The sequence below is a fragment of the Exophiala aquamarina genome, assembly GCF_000709125.1.
Source record: "Exophiala aquamarina CBS 119918 chromosome Unknown aczIA-supercont1.28, whole genome shotgun sequence".
NCBI lineage: Eukaryota > Fungi > Ascomycota > Eurotiomycetes > Chaetothyriales > Herpotrichiellaceae > Exophiala > Exophiala aquamarina.
The window spans coordinates 33,023-50,185 of record NW_013550560.1 but is presented as its reverse complement, the minus strand read 5'-3'; the positions used below and the strand labels follow the sequence as shown (position 1 = coordinate 50,185).

Sequence of the window (17,163 nt, the reverse complement as noted above, 5' to 3'; positions counted from 1 at the left end):
TTCTTCCCACTGTGGGCCGGCTCGCTGGGTGTATTTACTGACTAATGTTTCGAATATACATTCAAGAACATAATCGAGTATGGAAAGGTTAGTACTGCGATGGAATTGGATATTCAGAACGTTTGTCGATGCAAGCTTCGACACTTGGCCATAGGCTCGGCGAGAGTTACAGCAGTCTCTGTCAGACGTGGAGGAGGAGAAGACTCTACAATGATTAGTGGTGAAAGGGAGAGGGGGGGGGAAGGGCTGCTCAAGAAACAGTGTTGTAGGATTGATGGGTGAATGGATGGATAGTGGATGGTTTTAGGAGAAGGGAAATGTGCGAAACGAACTAGAAATGGATTTGCATTCTTAAGCAATTGTCCATTGACAAGATTCACGGCAGGTACGGGAAGATGAAGAAGCTTGCAACAGTCACGATCCGTTCAACTGCACATTGCGGCGAGTAACACCGCACTGCATACTGCAAACCGTCCCTATACTGGCGAGCGACCACCGTTTGCAAGATCTCCATAAGTCTCCTCGCAATATATTCTTTTCATATATTGTCGCACCAATGATAGGAAGTCCAATTTCACACATCTAGGATCAGGCTTGTGGGCGACCAGCTCTCTGCTACTTGCACAAGGTCCAAGTTCCATGGCCAGTCTTCGAACAGACTGGTGGCCAACTGGGAAGGGATGGTTCTCCGTGCGCCGGGATGCCGCGGACTGTGGTATTTCCGATTGGGCGAATTCATTGAAGCACTCGTCTCACCCTCAGGGCAGATGCGCAGCTGATTCCAGTAGCTATCGATCTGCGCCACCAGGTTCCGCAGTCGCTCTGCGTTGATTGCCGAATGAAGGCCATGATCGAGATTCTCCAGCAGCTGCGCAAGTGACAGCAAGACGACTCGCACTTGCTGATAGGCAATATCGCTTAGAGGCTCCTCGAGAACGCTGCCCAGAATTGCGCCGATACCAGCAAGATGATGGAGGAGGGGCGAACTAATTGCTCGCAGATAGGCAACTGGAATGCGTGTGAAGGCATCAACCACCTCGCTCGCGATCTTGCAACGTTCTTCAATGTTACCACCACCTGAAGCGAACAACATCATTCGAAGCAGCTGGACAGTTGCAGTGATATTGGCGGCCTGGAATCCATACCGATCGCTAGCACAGTCAATGGCTGACGCACGCACCCCTGGTGAAGAACCCACCTTGAAGGATCACATGTAATCTCTGGAAATTCTTTGAAGCAGCCGGGAAGGTTGCCATATAGTGCCATCAGGGAGTCACGGACGAAAGAGGGGGAAATGGCAGTCTTGTCGCCAAACATATCGCTGAGGAATGTCCTCCTACCTCGCCTTCGGTCACGAAAGTTGGTGATGACGTGCTCAAGGACCCGATAAAGATCGGTGGTGAAGTTCCAGCCACTAAGCCAACTGCTGCTCTTCACCTCACCCCATCTGCCACCCGGGCTTGGTCCGATGTCAACGGGAGAGGACGCTGGTTGAGTGTATCCCATGTCATTGAAAAGCTCATCATCTAGCTCCGTGGTGTATGCAACGTTGACTTGCTGTTCCCGACACCGTGTGATACCGTTCCAGATGATGGACGAATAGACTTCCAAGGTATACATGGACCAGAACTGCTGGTTGGTTAGCACAAGCCTCGCTTTGAATATTACATCTCACCAGCCGCCTTCTCTCTTCAGTCTCGACAATGCCGATATTTTTGGGCCAGTTCAATTCGTCATGCAGTCCATCCATAGCTACGAAAGTGTGGTATTTCCCAAGATAGAGTTGCATCTCGCGAATTTTGCCATACTGAATGGCTGTGAGGGCAAGCACAGCACAGGACCGCAATGCATTCAAGGTGTGGGCTTGGCTGGAGTTTTCATAGTCGGCCCAGCAACGGACTGCAGCGTCATAAAACGCTTCCGATGGCGTTTCCGACAATTCTTGAATGTCCCAAGAAGGATTGAAAATCGCCTGATCTCGGACTCGAGCGGACACAAGCGCGCAGACCGCCATAGTGACTGGGAACAGATCCTTGTCGGTGGCGTAATCACCTCTCGATATCTGCAAAGGCTTATCAGCACCGGGCTAAGCAGTGATCCGGTGGCCTGGAACATCGGCCGTGGGCAAGGAAAACCCCACGACTCAGTGAAACCTACTCTTCGGATGTATGTGGGCCTATGAAAGAGTGGGAAGATTGGGTATACTATCTCAAAGTACAACTCCACGAGACTCATCACCACAGCCTGACGGGCAATCGTCGGAGCACCCCATGGTTGTGATATTGGCTTGAAAGGTGCTGGGAAGTGTCAGTCATCGAAAGCCCATGTTCTGGCCTAGAACTTGTTCCTGAAGGATGAAAGAAGAGAAATTGAAGCCATGTCATAGCGCGCTCTGGGCTTGTGGACAACGTACCGTCTGCAGGACTTAAATTTCGAGGCGGAGGAGCAGGCGGGGACACCGCTTGAGCCTTTGGCGTCACGCCCCGTCTCTTCGCTGCTCGGTTGTAAGTACAGGGCTGATCGAAATCAATGCAATTTTGACACCGCGAGCCGCTACCGCCGATACATCGAATGCTGCGCTTATGACAGTAATCGCACGCTCGCGTGATCCGTCTTGACTTGGCCTTCTGTTGCTCGGAAGCCGGCATGACATTCTCTTCAATCGGAACTCGGTGTGCATTTGTTGACATCACATATTGGATGGTAAGCAAGTCATGGACCACACCGATCTGGAGATATGTGAATGGGACACATGCAACGGGGGAGAGGAGAAGCTGAGAGTCGGTCTACCTGCTGGAAGAAGCTTACGAGGCGTGACATCAGGTGCGATTCTCAAAGTTAAATCTAGGCGGATTGAGGCCGCTTTAACGATATATCCCAAAATGCAATGGCGCCTTGGCATGATTACATCAGCCGATGCTCGGGAGAGTTGCCCTTTCAAGGCCCCACGTGTGGGAGCAAACAATGGGCCCGGTTCTGTGTAAGGACCAGACGAACGCCTGGAGTGCGCCTCGTGTCCTACTGTGCTTCTCTCCTTTTATACAAAACTGGCGAACTTGGACAAATACAGCATGGAAGTCATCTTGCCCGATGGATTGTTATGCTTCCTTACTCGGTGTTCTGATTTCCGTCCCTCCGTGTTCATCTCCGACGACATCAAGTCAACAGGTTGCGTGTGGCCAAAGCGAATCACTCACTCTTTCAACATTCTTTCGCGTGAGATCTACATTCCCACCTTCTCTTAAGCAGACCTTCTCACCACTTGTTGTCAAATGCTTTGCCTTGGACGTAATTCACCATCTCCGTCACCGGTTCGAGATGATCCCTCCCTGCGCCGAAATCCATTCCATGCTTCATGACCTGTCGGTAATTGTTGCCTGGGCTGACCTTTCCAAGCACGAACTGTCTCTGTGTCTCGACTCTGCTCGGTATTGGGATACTCCGTCCCACCACTGCCTCCATGCCTTGCCATGCGAATGTGATTGCCTCTTTCGCGTCCGCCGGAATGCCAGCCTCGTCAAGCATCATGATCCTGGTCTCTGGAAAAGCTGCTTGCAAATGCTGGGTGACATTGGGGTTTTTGGCTCCACCGCCACACATAAAGATCTCTGCAAGAGGACCGTACTCCTGCGGCATATATCTGTGGTAATGTTCGACGATGGCTTGGGCCGTGATGCGAGTCACCGTCGCGACAATGTCGTTCGGTGACAAACCCTTGGCAAGGCCACGTTCGATAAGACTGTGAGCAATGGTGTCTCTAAACACTTCACGTCCTGTGGTTTTCGGCGGTTCGAGGCCGAAGTATGGGTGAGTCCTCAGGAATTCGCTCACCATCTCCTGGTCTACCGTGCCTGCAGCACCCATCTCGCCGTTTTTATCATACTCGCGCTCTCCGTTGGTAAAGTATCGTACTGCCGCGTCAATAAAGACGTTCCCCGGACCCGTATCAAAATCAAAAAATGCTGGATTTATTCTGCCATCCCTGTCCGGAGGAATAAAGCACACGTTAGCTATACCACCAATATTCTGGCACGCTCTGAGTTTGGTTGGGTGATGAAGGATGAGCGCGTCGAAGAACGCAATTAGCGGCGCCCCTTGTCGACCTGCAGCCTGGTCGGAAACCCGGAAATCGGTGACTGATGTGATTCCTGTTCTCGAAGCAAGGAATGATCCTTCAGCCATTGTCAAGGCAGACTTAGTCTGACCAGGCTCCGGTATACTGAGCAACCAGATGGTTTGTCCGTGAGATCCCAAAACATCAATCTTTTCAAGCGGAACCCCTTGCTTTTGCGAGAATTCTTTCACCGCTGCAGCAAAGGTCTCTCCCAGCAGGACATTGATCTCCGATAATTCTTCGGGCGTGGTTTTGTTGTGCAAGATCATGTTCATTACGCGCTTTTTGATCTCCGGCTCCAGAGGTATTTCATCATATGCCAGGAGTTGGAAATGCATTGGTGATTCTGGAGAATCTTGTCTGAAACAGCATAACGCGCAGTCAATGCCATCCATGGACGTCCCCGAATTCAGACCAAGCACCGTCAAATCTAATCCTGTTTCATGATGACCATTGCTGAGGCCGTTTGTAAGGCTGCCCATCAGAGTGGGTGACATGACGACTTATTCCCGTGGATCAGAACGAGGTTCGAATCAGAGGAACGCAGCATATATTGGAAGCCTAAATACTACAATCACAAAAATGTATGTGCTGGAGACATAAATACCAAAATCATAGTTCGCTTAAAAGCCGATCGGAAACAACAGACGACCGCCGTGTTCCTCCAACGGACAAAATGCCACCGGCACCACGAAGGGAGTAACACGAGGCTGATCGATTGTCATTCGTTTCTGCGGATCTTTTAAGGTTACATGGATGATGGGCTCTCTGGTCGCGCCAGCCTCGGCTAAACGGTTAAACGGCTAAGAGGCGGTGATTTTTGGTGGGATTACCACATTGATCAGCGCGCCTAGACTTTTGAGGCAAGCCTAGCCTGCTCACTTATACTACTAGTTATGGGTCCAGATTCAGGTCGATATACGACTAGAACAGCGTTGATGCACGTCGCAACCTGGGGGTTGTAGCCAACAGATCTTGCTCAAAACCATCCAGCAGTTCTCACAGTCATCGTCTGGCCAGGACTGAGACAACCAGGCCGTGCTATAGGGAGCACGCACAAACAGCCTCTAAACTATGGACATGGTATGTAAACGAAACACTCTACGGATCACGCATTTATTTAAATGTCAGTTCAATCTGGAACACCAGACCGCAGTGATATCAGGAGCGGCTCAAGGCCTTGGTCTTGCGTTCGCGGATGCCTTAGCAGCAGCAGGATGCAATATCGCCGTGCTGGATATTCTTCAGGAGCCATCGCCGGCATTCTACGAACTGCAGTCCAAATATAACGTCAAAGTCAAGTACTACAGTGTAGACATCTCTGTCCGCAGCCAGGTTGCTAACACGATCTCCAAAATCGTGCAAGACTTCGGCAGTATCAACATCAACATCAATGCCGCCGGAATTGTGAAAGAGCAGCCTTTCCTGTCAACCTCAGACGAGAATCTCCAACGGACTTTCGCTGTAAATGTCAATGGGTCTTTCCTTGTAGCGCAAGCATGCGCAAATACCATGGTCGAACGATACAAATTGCAGCACGGCGACACGCCTGCAAAGGACGCAGCAACTGGGAGTATCGTCTTCATCGCTAGTATCGCCACGTACATCGCCAGCACAGTGCAGCAAATATCATGCTATACGGCGTCAAAAGCAGCTATCAAGGGCCTCGTGAAGCCAGTGGCAATGGAATTATCCCGTTACGGAATTCGAGTCAACAGTCTCAGCCCAGGATATACGATGACTGATATGATGAGAGGCTTGCAGTCCCAGCAACATGATCTGGTCAAGCAATTCGAGCAGGAGACCTTGTTTGGAAGAATTGCGCTGCCAGAGGAATTGACAGGCGCTATGTTGTGGTTGTGCTCCTCTAAAGCCAGCAATTGGTATACTGGACAGGATTTGCTCCTGGATGGCGGTGCAACTTCGTGGAAACATCCCGCAATTTTAAATTGACTATACCGGTATTTTCCACTGCTGAAGCGGCGAATTGTCATTCAGAGAAGTTGTTTGTTGCGGAGATATGGATGCATTTGCGATCAGATGCCAGACTGGGGCTGGACAAGCAAAATGGATGTTAGGAATCTATCTGTTTCTGTTGGCTTGTGTGGAGGTTTACTGCCTATATAGATGTTACGAAAGTCTCTGATCTTCTCTCTGATGTAGGCAGCTCTAGCCGCCATAAAGCTTTGCAAGCAATTAGATCAATTTCATAAAATTCTCGCGATGAAGAGGTACCTTACGGGCTTTGCCACTTAGTAAACAGTTGTCTCAGATAGTAGTTTCATATTGCCCTATCGCTAGCTGAAGGATGAAAGACTTGGGCAGGAATCAGTAGCTGCAATGATGCCTCTCCTGGCCTGAGATCATCCTTTCACAGAGTACAGTGTTGAATTGAGGCCGCTTTATAGGTGCCGCTCAAGGGACTCGCGCCTTTTCCACGTTTCACGGACATGGCAAATGCGAACTCAAATGCGTCATTCTCATCAATCTTCGATCTCGAGCAGGGCATCCTTGAGACTTGCACTCAGAAATATGATCAAGAGTACGTCGTCCGCTTATGAAAAGGCCCTGAGATGTCCAGCGGCAATAACAGACCACTCCTCCAACCCTACCCACGGAAACACCCCTTTGTTTAGCATTTCGGTTAACTACAGTAAAAGATTCCGTTTTGAAAGGATAACCAATATATTTCTATCGCATACAATAGGGTGTAAACCTACAAGAGATTACGTGAGAGGCTAGATCAATCTCGTCGTTAGTATATCTTCAGATTCACCAAAACGGAAGTCTGACAATTCATTCGCTGGGAGACGTTCTCCGTCGCCCTTGAGAGCTGACCCTGCCGCGGCTGAGTTAATGCACCTTGACAAACACCAGCTTAGCCTTCCTTCAAGATATGAGTGAATTTACTTCAAACATTTCTCTGGAGTTTAAAACGATGTCTTCTCAGTTGCCACTTCGATCGACTCTGTCTCAGCTTTAGTCCCTGCGTGACCGTTTTCGGCCCCAGCAAGTGAAATTCGTCTCGGATCCAGATTGGTCTCTCCATCAACTTCATCAAGAAGCCTTCTGGCAGCGACCGCCACGTTACCACCGGCCTCAGCAATACGACGGTGATACTCAGCCATATTCTTGCTGACCAGCATACTGTCACTGGTGAAGAGTAGGTCGACTTCTTCGAGTGAGCGGCCAGCAGTCTCAGGGTAGAAAAAGTGGATGATTGGCATCACCGTAAAGTTCATGCAGCCGAAGAAGATGAAAGACCACCATCCGATATTAGATAGCATAATGGGAATGACAAACGTTGTCACGCCACAGCCGATCGCCCAACCCAGGATGGTGAATGAGTAACCCTTAGCGCGGACTTCTTGTGGCCAGATCTCAGTACCGTAAATCCAGCATGGCACAATATTGAACATGGTGAAGAAGAAGACGAACGTGAAGGTGAATGCAGACCCAGCTGTGCCAAGAGCTTGAGACTCCGAAGCATTAGACGTGGCACGATCCTGGGATGTTTTGATGAGTGCCGCAACGAGAAACAGCGATACTCCCTGAATCATAAAGGAGACCTGGAGGCTCATCCTACGACCGATGCGGTCAATAACAGGTGCAGCTGCGGCAGTACCAATGACACCGAAAGTGTTTAGAAGACCAGACATCCAAGAAGCCTTATAGGCGTCAAAGCCTCCAAGTTCAAAGAGCTTGGTAGCCCAAGAGACCATGACGAGAATTCCCGTCCACTGCTGAATTTGCTGAAGGGCGAATCCAAGGACAGCACGGCGACCAAGGTGAAGCTTTCCAGAGTAACGACCTCCCAGAGCAATGTTGATATAGTTGTTTCGCTTGTGATAAGATGCCTCGACGACCGCGTCAATCAATTCCATCTCTTTGATGATAGCTGGGTCCGAGACGTCCTTATCACCACGGATCTTGCACAAGATATCAATTGCTTCCGACTTTCGGTGATGTGCCATGAGCCATCTAGGAGATTCTAATTCCTGATTAGGTTTGCTCCATAAAATCAGTTGGAATTTGACTTACCTGGAACGAAGGGGATGGCAACTGCAACAATGAGCATAGGTATGCACATGAAACCTAGAGGAAATCGCCACCTAAAGCCGACCTCGCTATCTCGAATACCAAAATTGATCCAGTTCGCGAGAAAGATGCCCAAAAAGTTCGAGACGAAAACCAGAGAGAACGTGGATCCACGGTCGTGAGCTTGAGACAATTCCGATACCCAGGAAAGAATGATATTATTGATAAAGCCAATTCCAAGCCCAGAGATGACTCGAGCGCAGATGAACATGTCTGCGTTGATTGACCCGCACTGAAGGGCAGATCCGAGAAGGGAGAGCAGGGTACCAATGAATGCGGCCTTCTTCCTTCCAAGCTTATCACCAAGCCATCCACCAATGAAGGCTCCAAATATTGCTCCGAAATAATACGCTGCAGCAAGGCCACCTTGCTTGGTGGTTTCGGTAACGATGCTGTCGTAACCGATTCTGGACATGGCGATAAAGCCTGGCGTTCCAGACACACTACCGTAAACCCCTTGATTGTATCCCTCGTAAATCAGGGCGACCGCGCTAACAACGTTGAGCAAGAGCATGACACCCTTGCCTGGGAGGGCGCGCCATGGTTGAAACCCCATTTCGGTGAGAGGTTGTCGCGTAGAGAGCTGAATGAAAGAAGAGATAGCCTTGATTAAACTGGAGAGAGGGTTTGTTGGAAGATAAGATGGTAGAGACACGTCACCCCTAGGGAAGAAGTTGAAATATATATTCAGTACAACTTCGAGCCAAGATGGTTCGGAGTCGTACAGGCCTAATCACCTTGCTCTAGCCACTGGAGCTTGCCCCCAGAATGTCGCGTGGCCCTTGAACCATGATTAACAGAACAAGAGGAGCCAGAAGCATGGAGATTGGTAACTTGGCCGGAAGTGAGGCAAGTAGAGACACTGTAGGAGTATCAGCGCGAGGCAGCTAGCTTGGCAGCGGGCCCCAGCGGCTAAAGGGCTAAAAGGCTCAGACGATCAAGTGAAGTACAGTTTTTGTTTCCCGCAAACCAGATCACTGCCGAGTAGAATATTCCTGGAGGTGTCCGGGGGTGCAATCAGGACAGCTCCAATCACCATCTACGTTACGAAGTCCACAGTCAATCTTCCGGGCCAATTGTAAGTCTCGCCCCCCATCTCTCCGAGAGTTCCCAAGCGATACTTAACTATGGAGATGCAGCCACGGGGTAGCGAGCAGGCGACTCCGTTTACCTTGATTATCTCCTAGGCTTAAAAGTGCTGATTTTGTCGCGGGAATGCGTTCGGGACTTGTGTAACTCTTGGATGGACAAAACCGTCTTGCTGCGATATCAGAAATACGACCAGTGCGTGGAATGTGATCTCTTCCTTGTCCGACGGATACATTGCAGCAGCATTCATTTATTCGATCTAGCTGAGCTGAATGACCGTAAAGCTCGAGCAAAACAGCCAACGAGAGGGTCTGTGACCAACGAGTGAATGCGAGCTTTTCCTGGTCATGGAGCAAAAACAGATATGCCGTTGGGCTGCACTTTCGCTTTCTAATATCGCATCAGTCTTCTTTCCAGACATCCTCGGTCGTGAGGACGCTGAATTTGAGCACAAGCTGGTCGCGATCAGTACGACTGGTTCAAATCAACGTGCCCGGAGATGGTTTAACGAGAACAAAATTCCGGATTCGGAGTCTATAGTCGTCTACTATTCGTGGCAGACGATGCTGGAGCAAGCCGACTTTGACATCGTTTACATATCAACACCTCATCCGCTGCATTATGAAGAGATAGTACAAGCCCTCGAATTCAAAAGAAACATTCTTGTCGAGAAGCCAGCAACCATGAATGCTGCGCAATATCGAAGATGCATCGAACTTGCAGAGCGGCAGGGCGTCGTGCTCATGGAAGGAATGTGGACACGATATCTCCCCGCAACTAGGCATTTGAAAGAAGAACTCTTACCCAAAGTAGGGGAAGTAAGGAGAGTGTACTCTGATTTCTCATTTCCTATAGTCGGACCTGACCTCTCAAATACATCTCGATTTCTAGACAAAGCAGCGGGTGCCGGGGCATTACTAGACCAGGGTGTCTATGCATTGACTTGGGCGGACCTTGCCCTGAATGGTGTCAAAGCTGGCGAAACCAGTGTACTATACTCTAACTCCCGGAGCGTTCCTGGGCGGCCTAGCGAGGTTGACGATATCAACACTGTCGTCCTTGCGAACAAGAGCGCCACCGCAATCATCACGACCAGTATGACTGTTCCGGGATCTAGCAAGCCGCCATTCTACGTACGTCTCGGTGCTAAGAAAGCAGCGCCCTCTGTTAGAATTGAAGCCACAGAGGCATCAATTGCAATCCCTTTTCCACCTATTCGGCCTGAAGAATTGCATGTACAATGGTATGGCTATGATCACCTGAAGGAGGATGGCACAGAGCGAAATGAGACCATCATAAAGCCTGTCAGGGGCTGGGGGATGTGGTACCAGGCGGATGTCATCGGGGCAGCAGTATTTAAGCAGCGTCCCGGCGTGATTGGGGCTGAGGAGAGTCTGAGGGTACTGGAATGGATGGATGAGGCTAGACGGCAGGCAGGAATAACATATGACCAGAAGCTGGAGCAGTTGTAGATTGAGTCCGACAAATTAACGTAGGCCACATGGCAGTCAGATCACACCTAACTATCTCTACGTTGAGTTTAATTATCCCATATCCTAGCCAGCTCGATTGCGCCAATTCTGGTGACAGAGTGCGAGACGACATGTAGAATAACGGGTCCAACTGCTCATTCGATTTGTTAGCCCAAACAACACTGGTTGAACGAGCCTCGAAGGTCGAAGGGAATGCAATGCTCCATATCATTTTCGGCATTCGCGTTGAGTTACATCACCGCTCACACTGAGCGTCTTCCCGCTGCTTAGAACTGAGATTGGATTTGCAATTGGTGACGCGCTGGAGTCAAGATTGACATTACCCAACCAGAGCTAGCGTCAATATACGACGCTGTTATACTGCTTTATGCAATTGCGAGGACATTTGCCAAGGCACAAGATACTTTCTTAAGCACCATAACTTTGACCTTCAATTCCTCCTTCATCTGGAAAGTAACCTTAGCTTAATGAAAGCCACAGACCTGAGTGACTTAGTTCCACGCCCCGGCAAACCATTAGCTGTTCCATTTTGAAAGTTCATCCGAGATATCGGTGTGGGCGGCGCACAATTGAACAACGAGCAAAATAAGGACCTCCTATGACAACATTTGTTCGATGTGCGCCGCATTAAAAACAAGACTACAAAAGGGTATGGCTATAAAGGCACTCACCTATAATGTTGGTTAGAAGCAAGACAGGACGGAATCATAGTCAGTGGTAGACCGTCCACTCAAAATTACCTTATAGTGCGAATCTCAAGTATACTCGCTCTCGTCATAATAAGATTCACCGCATAAGGGTACAAAACTGCCACCACTACAACATCGTATTCACACCATTAGGGCCAAATCACTAACCCTTGTACTCCAGATCCATAAACGAACAGATGCGCTAATAAAAGCCCGATAGAATGTCTATATCCTTGGAAAATGCTGGACAGGACCTGTAACTTATTCGACCATAGAACGAACGAACCCAGTGGTACCAAACCTACCCTAGTAGTCGACCGGACGTCCTCTATCAGTTGGCTCAATTACTGGACTGTAGCAGTCAATTGGACGGATTAACTCGACGCTGCCGAACGTGGTGCTCAGCGGATAGCCACTGAAACTTATAACCATTCTAACTCAAGATGTTCTGGAGTCCTACTGGTTCTTAGAACACCCCCTCAAGCCATACTATAATTCTACTCACTGTACACGTACTGTAGACTGACCTTGAGCAGTCTGTGGGCTTCGCTGTAAGCTAGACCGAAAACAACCGGGTAATAGTCGCGTCGAGCCAATTAAGCTCAGTAAAGCTAATTATTTACTGCTTTTTTGTTACTATCAGAGCTACAAGCAGTTCTGACCAAGGTAGGGTTCCTTGATAGAGTGGACACAAGAGTATTGACCAGGATGACAAAGGGAATATTCAATCGTCGGACTATATCCTAAATATAGGTATAGGATTGCTAACGAAGTTAACTACGAACTGTTCTACCTAGGTTTATAATCGTGTATATATAGTATAAGTAGCTCTACTAGGCTCTACTAGGCTCCCTACTAAGCCTATAGAGTCCCCCTAGAGCCTACTAGAGCCCTACCTAGTCACGTAACGTAGCCTCGTCGGTTCTCTATCGGCTAACTTCCCTATTTCCTCCTAGGTATAGGTAGCTTGTCCTTAGCGACCCTTCTAGTGACCTAGTTCGTAGCATTTTACTTATCTATAGATATATAATCTCTTAGTATAATTTATCTTATATATATACTATTTGAGTATTTATTATACTAGAGTACTGTATTGGGGCTCGAGGCGCTTAGTCATAAAAGAAGAGAGAAGGGGCCTTGGCATGGAAGAACAAGCAAGTGAGGAGAAAAGCAGACAATCGAAGCGTAAGCAAGGACGAAGAAGGAACCTCACGTACGAGAGCGTGCGTTGAGTATTAGACAGCAGCCATAAGAGCATAGTTTGCAGAATTGGGAGCATTTTTCCTTCTACGAGTTCGGCTGTACAACTGTACAGCCTAAGTTTCAGTGGCAGTGACCTTTACGAATATAGCCATTATAGTTTTGTGCACGTCTATTGCGAGAAGTCTTGAAAGTACAGTCCTTTAGCGGGCTCAAGACTATAGAGATCTATAGCGTTGCTATCCCTTCGCTGACATAGGTGAGCAAAGAGTATCGTTTTAGTTGTGGCTACTATAGTGTTCGTTTTGGCGTCGATTAGTTCTTATCCTACGGTCCTGGAAGAGAGAGAACTCCTAGTAACGTAGCCCTACCCCCTTATCCGACCTATAGGATAGGCGAGAATATATGCCGATTTAACCTTAATACCGTACTTTTATTATCTTAAAGAGAGGTTTTTAGATCTACTAAAATTAGATATAAAGTTAGAAAACCTATTAATATTACTAGAACTTTATACTTTTTATTACTATATAGCTCTTACTAATAACAAGCTAATATTATAATAGTTCTCTAAAGAAAGGCTTTGGGAAGTAATTGTATTACACTGAAATACTGTAATTATAGTCTAGAAGTTTTTGCCTACCTATCGACTGCGAGGCTGTTCTATCTTTAACTTCTAGGTTTACTCGTCCCCACCGTGTATAAGAACCGACGGTTTTAGGTAGTGATGATTAGCTCTCGCGTTCGAAGTTGCTTCCTAGACTCGTGTTGTGCATAGAAATTTGCTCAGTCTGGGAAAACTTGCTCACCCTGCTTCTGCTTTTGGTAACACTGCTCGTTCAAGTATTTCTCCCGCTTTTGGCAACAATTCTAGTTTAAATAAGTCTCCTGCTTCAGGAAATACGTCTTGTTCGAGTAAGGAGCCAGTGGAGGACTTCAGGCCATTTTTCTAGGCAATGTTAACTTATTGTCGCACCTGCCTTATTCGGCGCGTGCATCACCACAGGCTCTGTATCCTGTGAGTGGGCCTCGCACTCTCTAGTTAGATAGAGATTTAGATGCTCCATATCACAAGTCATCCCTGTCGAGGTTGTGGCAAGCTAAAAAGTTGCTTTGAGACTTACCAAAGCGTTGCGAGGTACTATAGCAAGGCTATGCCAAGACCTTGCATTGTTCATGAAATCATTCTTAGATCGTTCGTGAAGACACAAGAACTCTTGTAACAGCCACCTCTTACGACGAAGTCGATGGTTATGCCTTTGGATAATCTGAGGACTCCATGGCTGAGTGCATGGCGCAATATGGCTTCCTGTTCTGTCTGTTTCTGGTTGGACTTGTTATTATTTGTACCAGCTACAAGGTCCGTTTCTTACAGGGATGGATCGTAATTGGGCGCCGTGCACAGCGTACTCTATATAGTGTCTCGCGGGCGGGCTGAAGACCTGAACTAAACACAACTATCTCTAATTGAATATATCTGCTTTCTGGCTGTTTCCTATTCGCATACCATTATTCCGAAGGAAAATGCACCCTAACAGAGAGGCGGATGCTCCTAGATGTTTACTTGGTAGCCCTCCCCTTCAATTCGAAAACAATACCACATTTTCGCACATATACCATGAGGCTTCCGCTATCCCTACGTGTTGGCAACAAGAGCTTACAATCGCGGACTTGCAAGAGATACTACGTAGAGACGTTCTCTTGCCAAACAGCACGAGATAAATACATTGATGTTCGGGATCCTGTGAATTGCCTGCAAAAATACAGGCTCAAAAGACACGACCCTTTGTCTGCTTGATGCCAATGATGTTAATGTCGTGCCACATTAAAGATCCCGCGATTGCAATGGCCCACGCACTAGTGCCCGCAATGAACAGGTACTTCTGTGAATCGCCATACGCCCGCTGAATTGCCAATCGAGTGGGCGAGTCAACTGGGTACGACAGCTGAGTCGCGATGTCCATGTAAATCATGGCAAGATTTGGAAGTTCCTCTTCGGGGATATATTGAGCTAGCCGCTTGGGGAAGATATCCTGCCAAATGGCAGCTGAAACTGTCAGGCCAACGGCTTGGCCAATGCTGGCGCACATCGACACCAGGGCGATAGCAATAGCAAAGTACTGTTGCTCCTTGACAACGGCTAAAATGGCAATCTCATCTGTGAGCATGATGGCGCCGCTGCCAAAAGCGATGAAAATCTGACACATGACGATGTAGCCAACGTTCGTGGTTGGCTCGCGGAAGTGAATCATCAGGCCCATGCCAAGAATTGATAGAGGAATCGCAAAGAAGATAGTGACTGGCTTAAAGCGTCCAGTGTAGGACATCAGTGCACCCACAAGAATGGAGAAGAAGAAGCCGGCGACGGTGTAGCATGCGACAACGTAGCTGGCTTGTGTGACGCTCAAGTTGTTCACCACTTGGAGAATCGAGCTGAAATACAATCCCCAGCACATGTAGCTGAAGAACAGTGCAAAAGAAAGAAGGCAGGCGCCGATGACGGTACGATCCTGCATTAACTTCCATGGAATGAAAGATTTTTGGGCCAAGAATCTTTCCCAAACGCCAAATCCAATTAGAAGCAGGATGCCGAACACAAGGAAGCAGATTATAATAGCTGATCCCCATCCTTTAGCTTGTTGAGCGTACAGGTTGAAAGGCAGCAGAAAGAAAGCGACGCCAGCTGACAGCAGGAAGAGCCCAACAATGTCGAACTCCCGTGCGTGATAGCCCAACGACTCCCATACTGTACGTCCACTTGATCGCTTCGGGACAAGATGCTGTTTCTTCGCCTTGAGAAAATGATACACGAAGAGGCCAAACAACGGAAGGGTGACGCCTGGGACAAGGATGCTCTCCATTCCGAATGCCCAGCGCCAGCCTGCCCCTTTCAAAAATGCCGTGGAGATTGGTCCCGCTAACCAGGGAGTTATCACGTTAGATGAGGCGCACAGAGACTGCACCAGACCTCGATTACGTAGCGAGGTGATATCGGCAACGAAAACACTCAGGCTGTAGCCGACTCCATTGATGCCCACTGTGTAGAAGACTTGTGACGCAGCATAAGCCTCAACATTGTTGCATGCTGCCGCCGTGATGAGTCCGAGCGTGGCAAGGACAGCGCAGAAAAGGAACCCCTGCGGGCGACCAAAGACATCGAGAATTTTGGCGATGCTCAAATTTGTGACGCCCCCAATAACTGAGCTCAGGACGCCGGTGGTTGGCGTGAGTGAGTGGAGAGCGAAGGAGGAGGTAACGTAGGGAAGAAGGGCGCCAGTGACGCCCGCAACAAGGCCTTGAACAAAATAAACCAGCCAGATCAGAATGTAGGCAACCACTAGTGAAGCTGTAGACCACGAAAGGGTCACAGCCTCAATATCTTGAACGCCAGCTTGGAATCTGGTGTCCACGGAGTTATCGTCGTCCGGACGACTTTCAGTATGCTCACGGTCTTTGTGCAAATCCTCATGAACGGTATGACGGACGCCGCGAATGTCAGTGGGGGCTTTCCCGCTGTTGTCAACATCATTTGCGATCGCCATCGTCTGATGACTACTGTGGGTGTGACTTGTTGGGTGAATGTTGAACAATGCAGCATTAGAAGAGATTGCGTGACGGAGTTAAACGACGAATATATTAGAAGATCAAATGGAGCGGAATAAGAACGAAAGTTGACTGGAGCCTCTGTGAAAGTGAAGCAAATCTTGACAGGTAGCAAAATGCAGGTGGCCAAAATATCCTTTTCCAAAGATCGAAATGCACGCGAACCAAGATGGGTCTCGATAGCAGTGCTTTGTACGTCGGATACTGTCATTTCAAGGATACGCAAAGGAGATGAAACGACAAAACTACGGAAATTAGTGTAGGTCGGTCCACAGAAATGGATAAGCTCTTGATGAGGTGCCCACGCGTGTACTCATTACATCTGCACATTGTCACATCCATTTCCAATGAGGATGAGGGAGAGCATGTATCACCCAAGTGGGCCACGGTCTAGAATCGACATCGCGATACAGCGTTTTGTCATCAAGCGTGTAATGAGGGAATGAAATCGCAACCCCCACTCAGCCAACGAGGCTGCATGCGGGTATTGTATCTGCGTAATATGCTCACGATGAGCACATTAATATCACTATATTGGTGGGTCCTCGGTTCCGGCAAAGGTAAGCCAGTAGATAAGGCTAGCTTAATGCAGTACTAGCTTTAGAAACCGCGCCCCGGGCCTTGTGGCTGCGCTAGTCGCTGGGCCGCTCAGAGGGCGCTAGTTGGTTCTAAGGTGATACTGGAAAACGGATGAAATATATTACTACAGGTTTAGGGGTGCTCCTACTAGTAGCTCTAGGCAGTTATTGAGCGAACCCTCTAGGTCTTCTATCTTTCCCTAAAGTTTAATGTTCTGTCACCTATCACGGAGCCTAAGAAATATACAGTACGGGCGTTTTAGGCTTGAGAGCCGGAGTGAAGCTGTCCTACTAATTGA

The 17,163-nt window shown here is 48.5% G+C and overlaps 6 protein-coding genes across 6 annotated transcripts; 2 read left to right on the top strand and 4 right to left on the bottom strand.

Moving 5' to 3' along the window:
- Positions 1-574: 574 nt before the first annotated feature.
- Positions 575-2,014, bottom strand: A1O9_12825 (uncharacterized protein; the record flags this gene model as incomplete). Its single annotated transcript, XM_013398238.1, has 3 exons — positions 575-1,151; positions 1,199-1,629; positions 1,676-2,014. 3 exons carry the CDS (start codon positions 2,012-2,014, stop codon positions 575-577), a joined length of 1,347 nt encoding a protein of 448 aa, XP_013253692.1.
- A 1,241-nt stretch (positions 2,015-3,255) lies between these two features.
- Positions 3,256-4,611, bottom strand: A1O9_12824 (anhydro-N-acetylmuramic acid kinase; the record flags this gene model as incomplete). The annotated part of the gene is made up of 1 exon (XM_013398237.1): positions 3,256-4,611. One exon carries the CDS (start codon positions 4,609-4,611, stop codon positions 3,256-3,258), a length of 1,356 nt encoding a protein of 451 aa, XP_013253691.1.
- Positions 4,612-5,188: 577 nt separating this feature from the next.
- On the top strand, positions 5,189-6,067 carry A1O9_12823 (uncharacterized protein; the record flags this gene model as incomplete). Its single annotated transcript, XM_013398236.1, has 2 exons — positions 5,189-5,197; positions 5,246-6,067. 2 exons carry the CDS (start codon positions 5,189-5,191, stop codon positions 6,065-6,067), a joined length of 831 nt encoding a protein of 276 aa, XP_013253690.1.
- Positions 6,068-7,044: 977 nt separating this feature from the next.
- On the bottom strand, positions 7,045-8,768 carry A1O9_12822 (uncharacterized protein; the record flags this gene model as incomplete). Its single annotated transcript, XM_013398235.1, has 2 exons — positions 7,045-8,105; positions 8,156-8,768. The coding sequence occupies 2 exons, from the start codon at positions 8,766-8,768 to the stop codon at positions 7,045-7,047; spliced, it is 1,674 nt and encodes a 557-aa protein (XP_013253689.1).
- An 880-nt stretch (positions 8,769-9,648) lies between these two features.
- Positions 9,649-10,773, top strand: A1O9_12821 (uncharacterized protein; the record flags this gene model as incomplete). Its single annotated transcript, XM_013398234.1, has 1 exon — positions 9,649-10,773. The coding sequence occupies one exon, from the start codon at positions 9,649-9,651 to the stop codon at positions 10,771-10,773; it is 1,125 nt and encodes a 374-aa protein (XP_013253688.1).
- A 3,679-nt stretch (positions 10,774-14,452) lies between these two features.
- Positions 14,453-16,225, bottom strand: A1O9_12820 (uncharacterized protein; the record flags this gene model as incomplete). Its single annotated transcript, XM_013398233.1, has 1 exon — positions 14,453-16,225. The coding sequence occupies one exon, from the start codon at positions 16,223-16,225 to the stop codon at positions 14,453-14,455; it is 1,773 nt and encodes a 590-aa protein (XP_013253687.1).
- Positions 16,226-17,163: the final 938 nt, after the last annotated feature.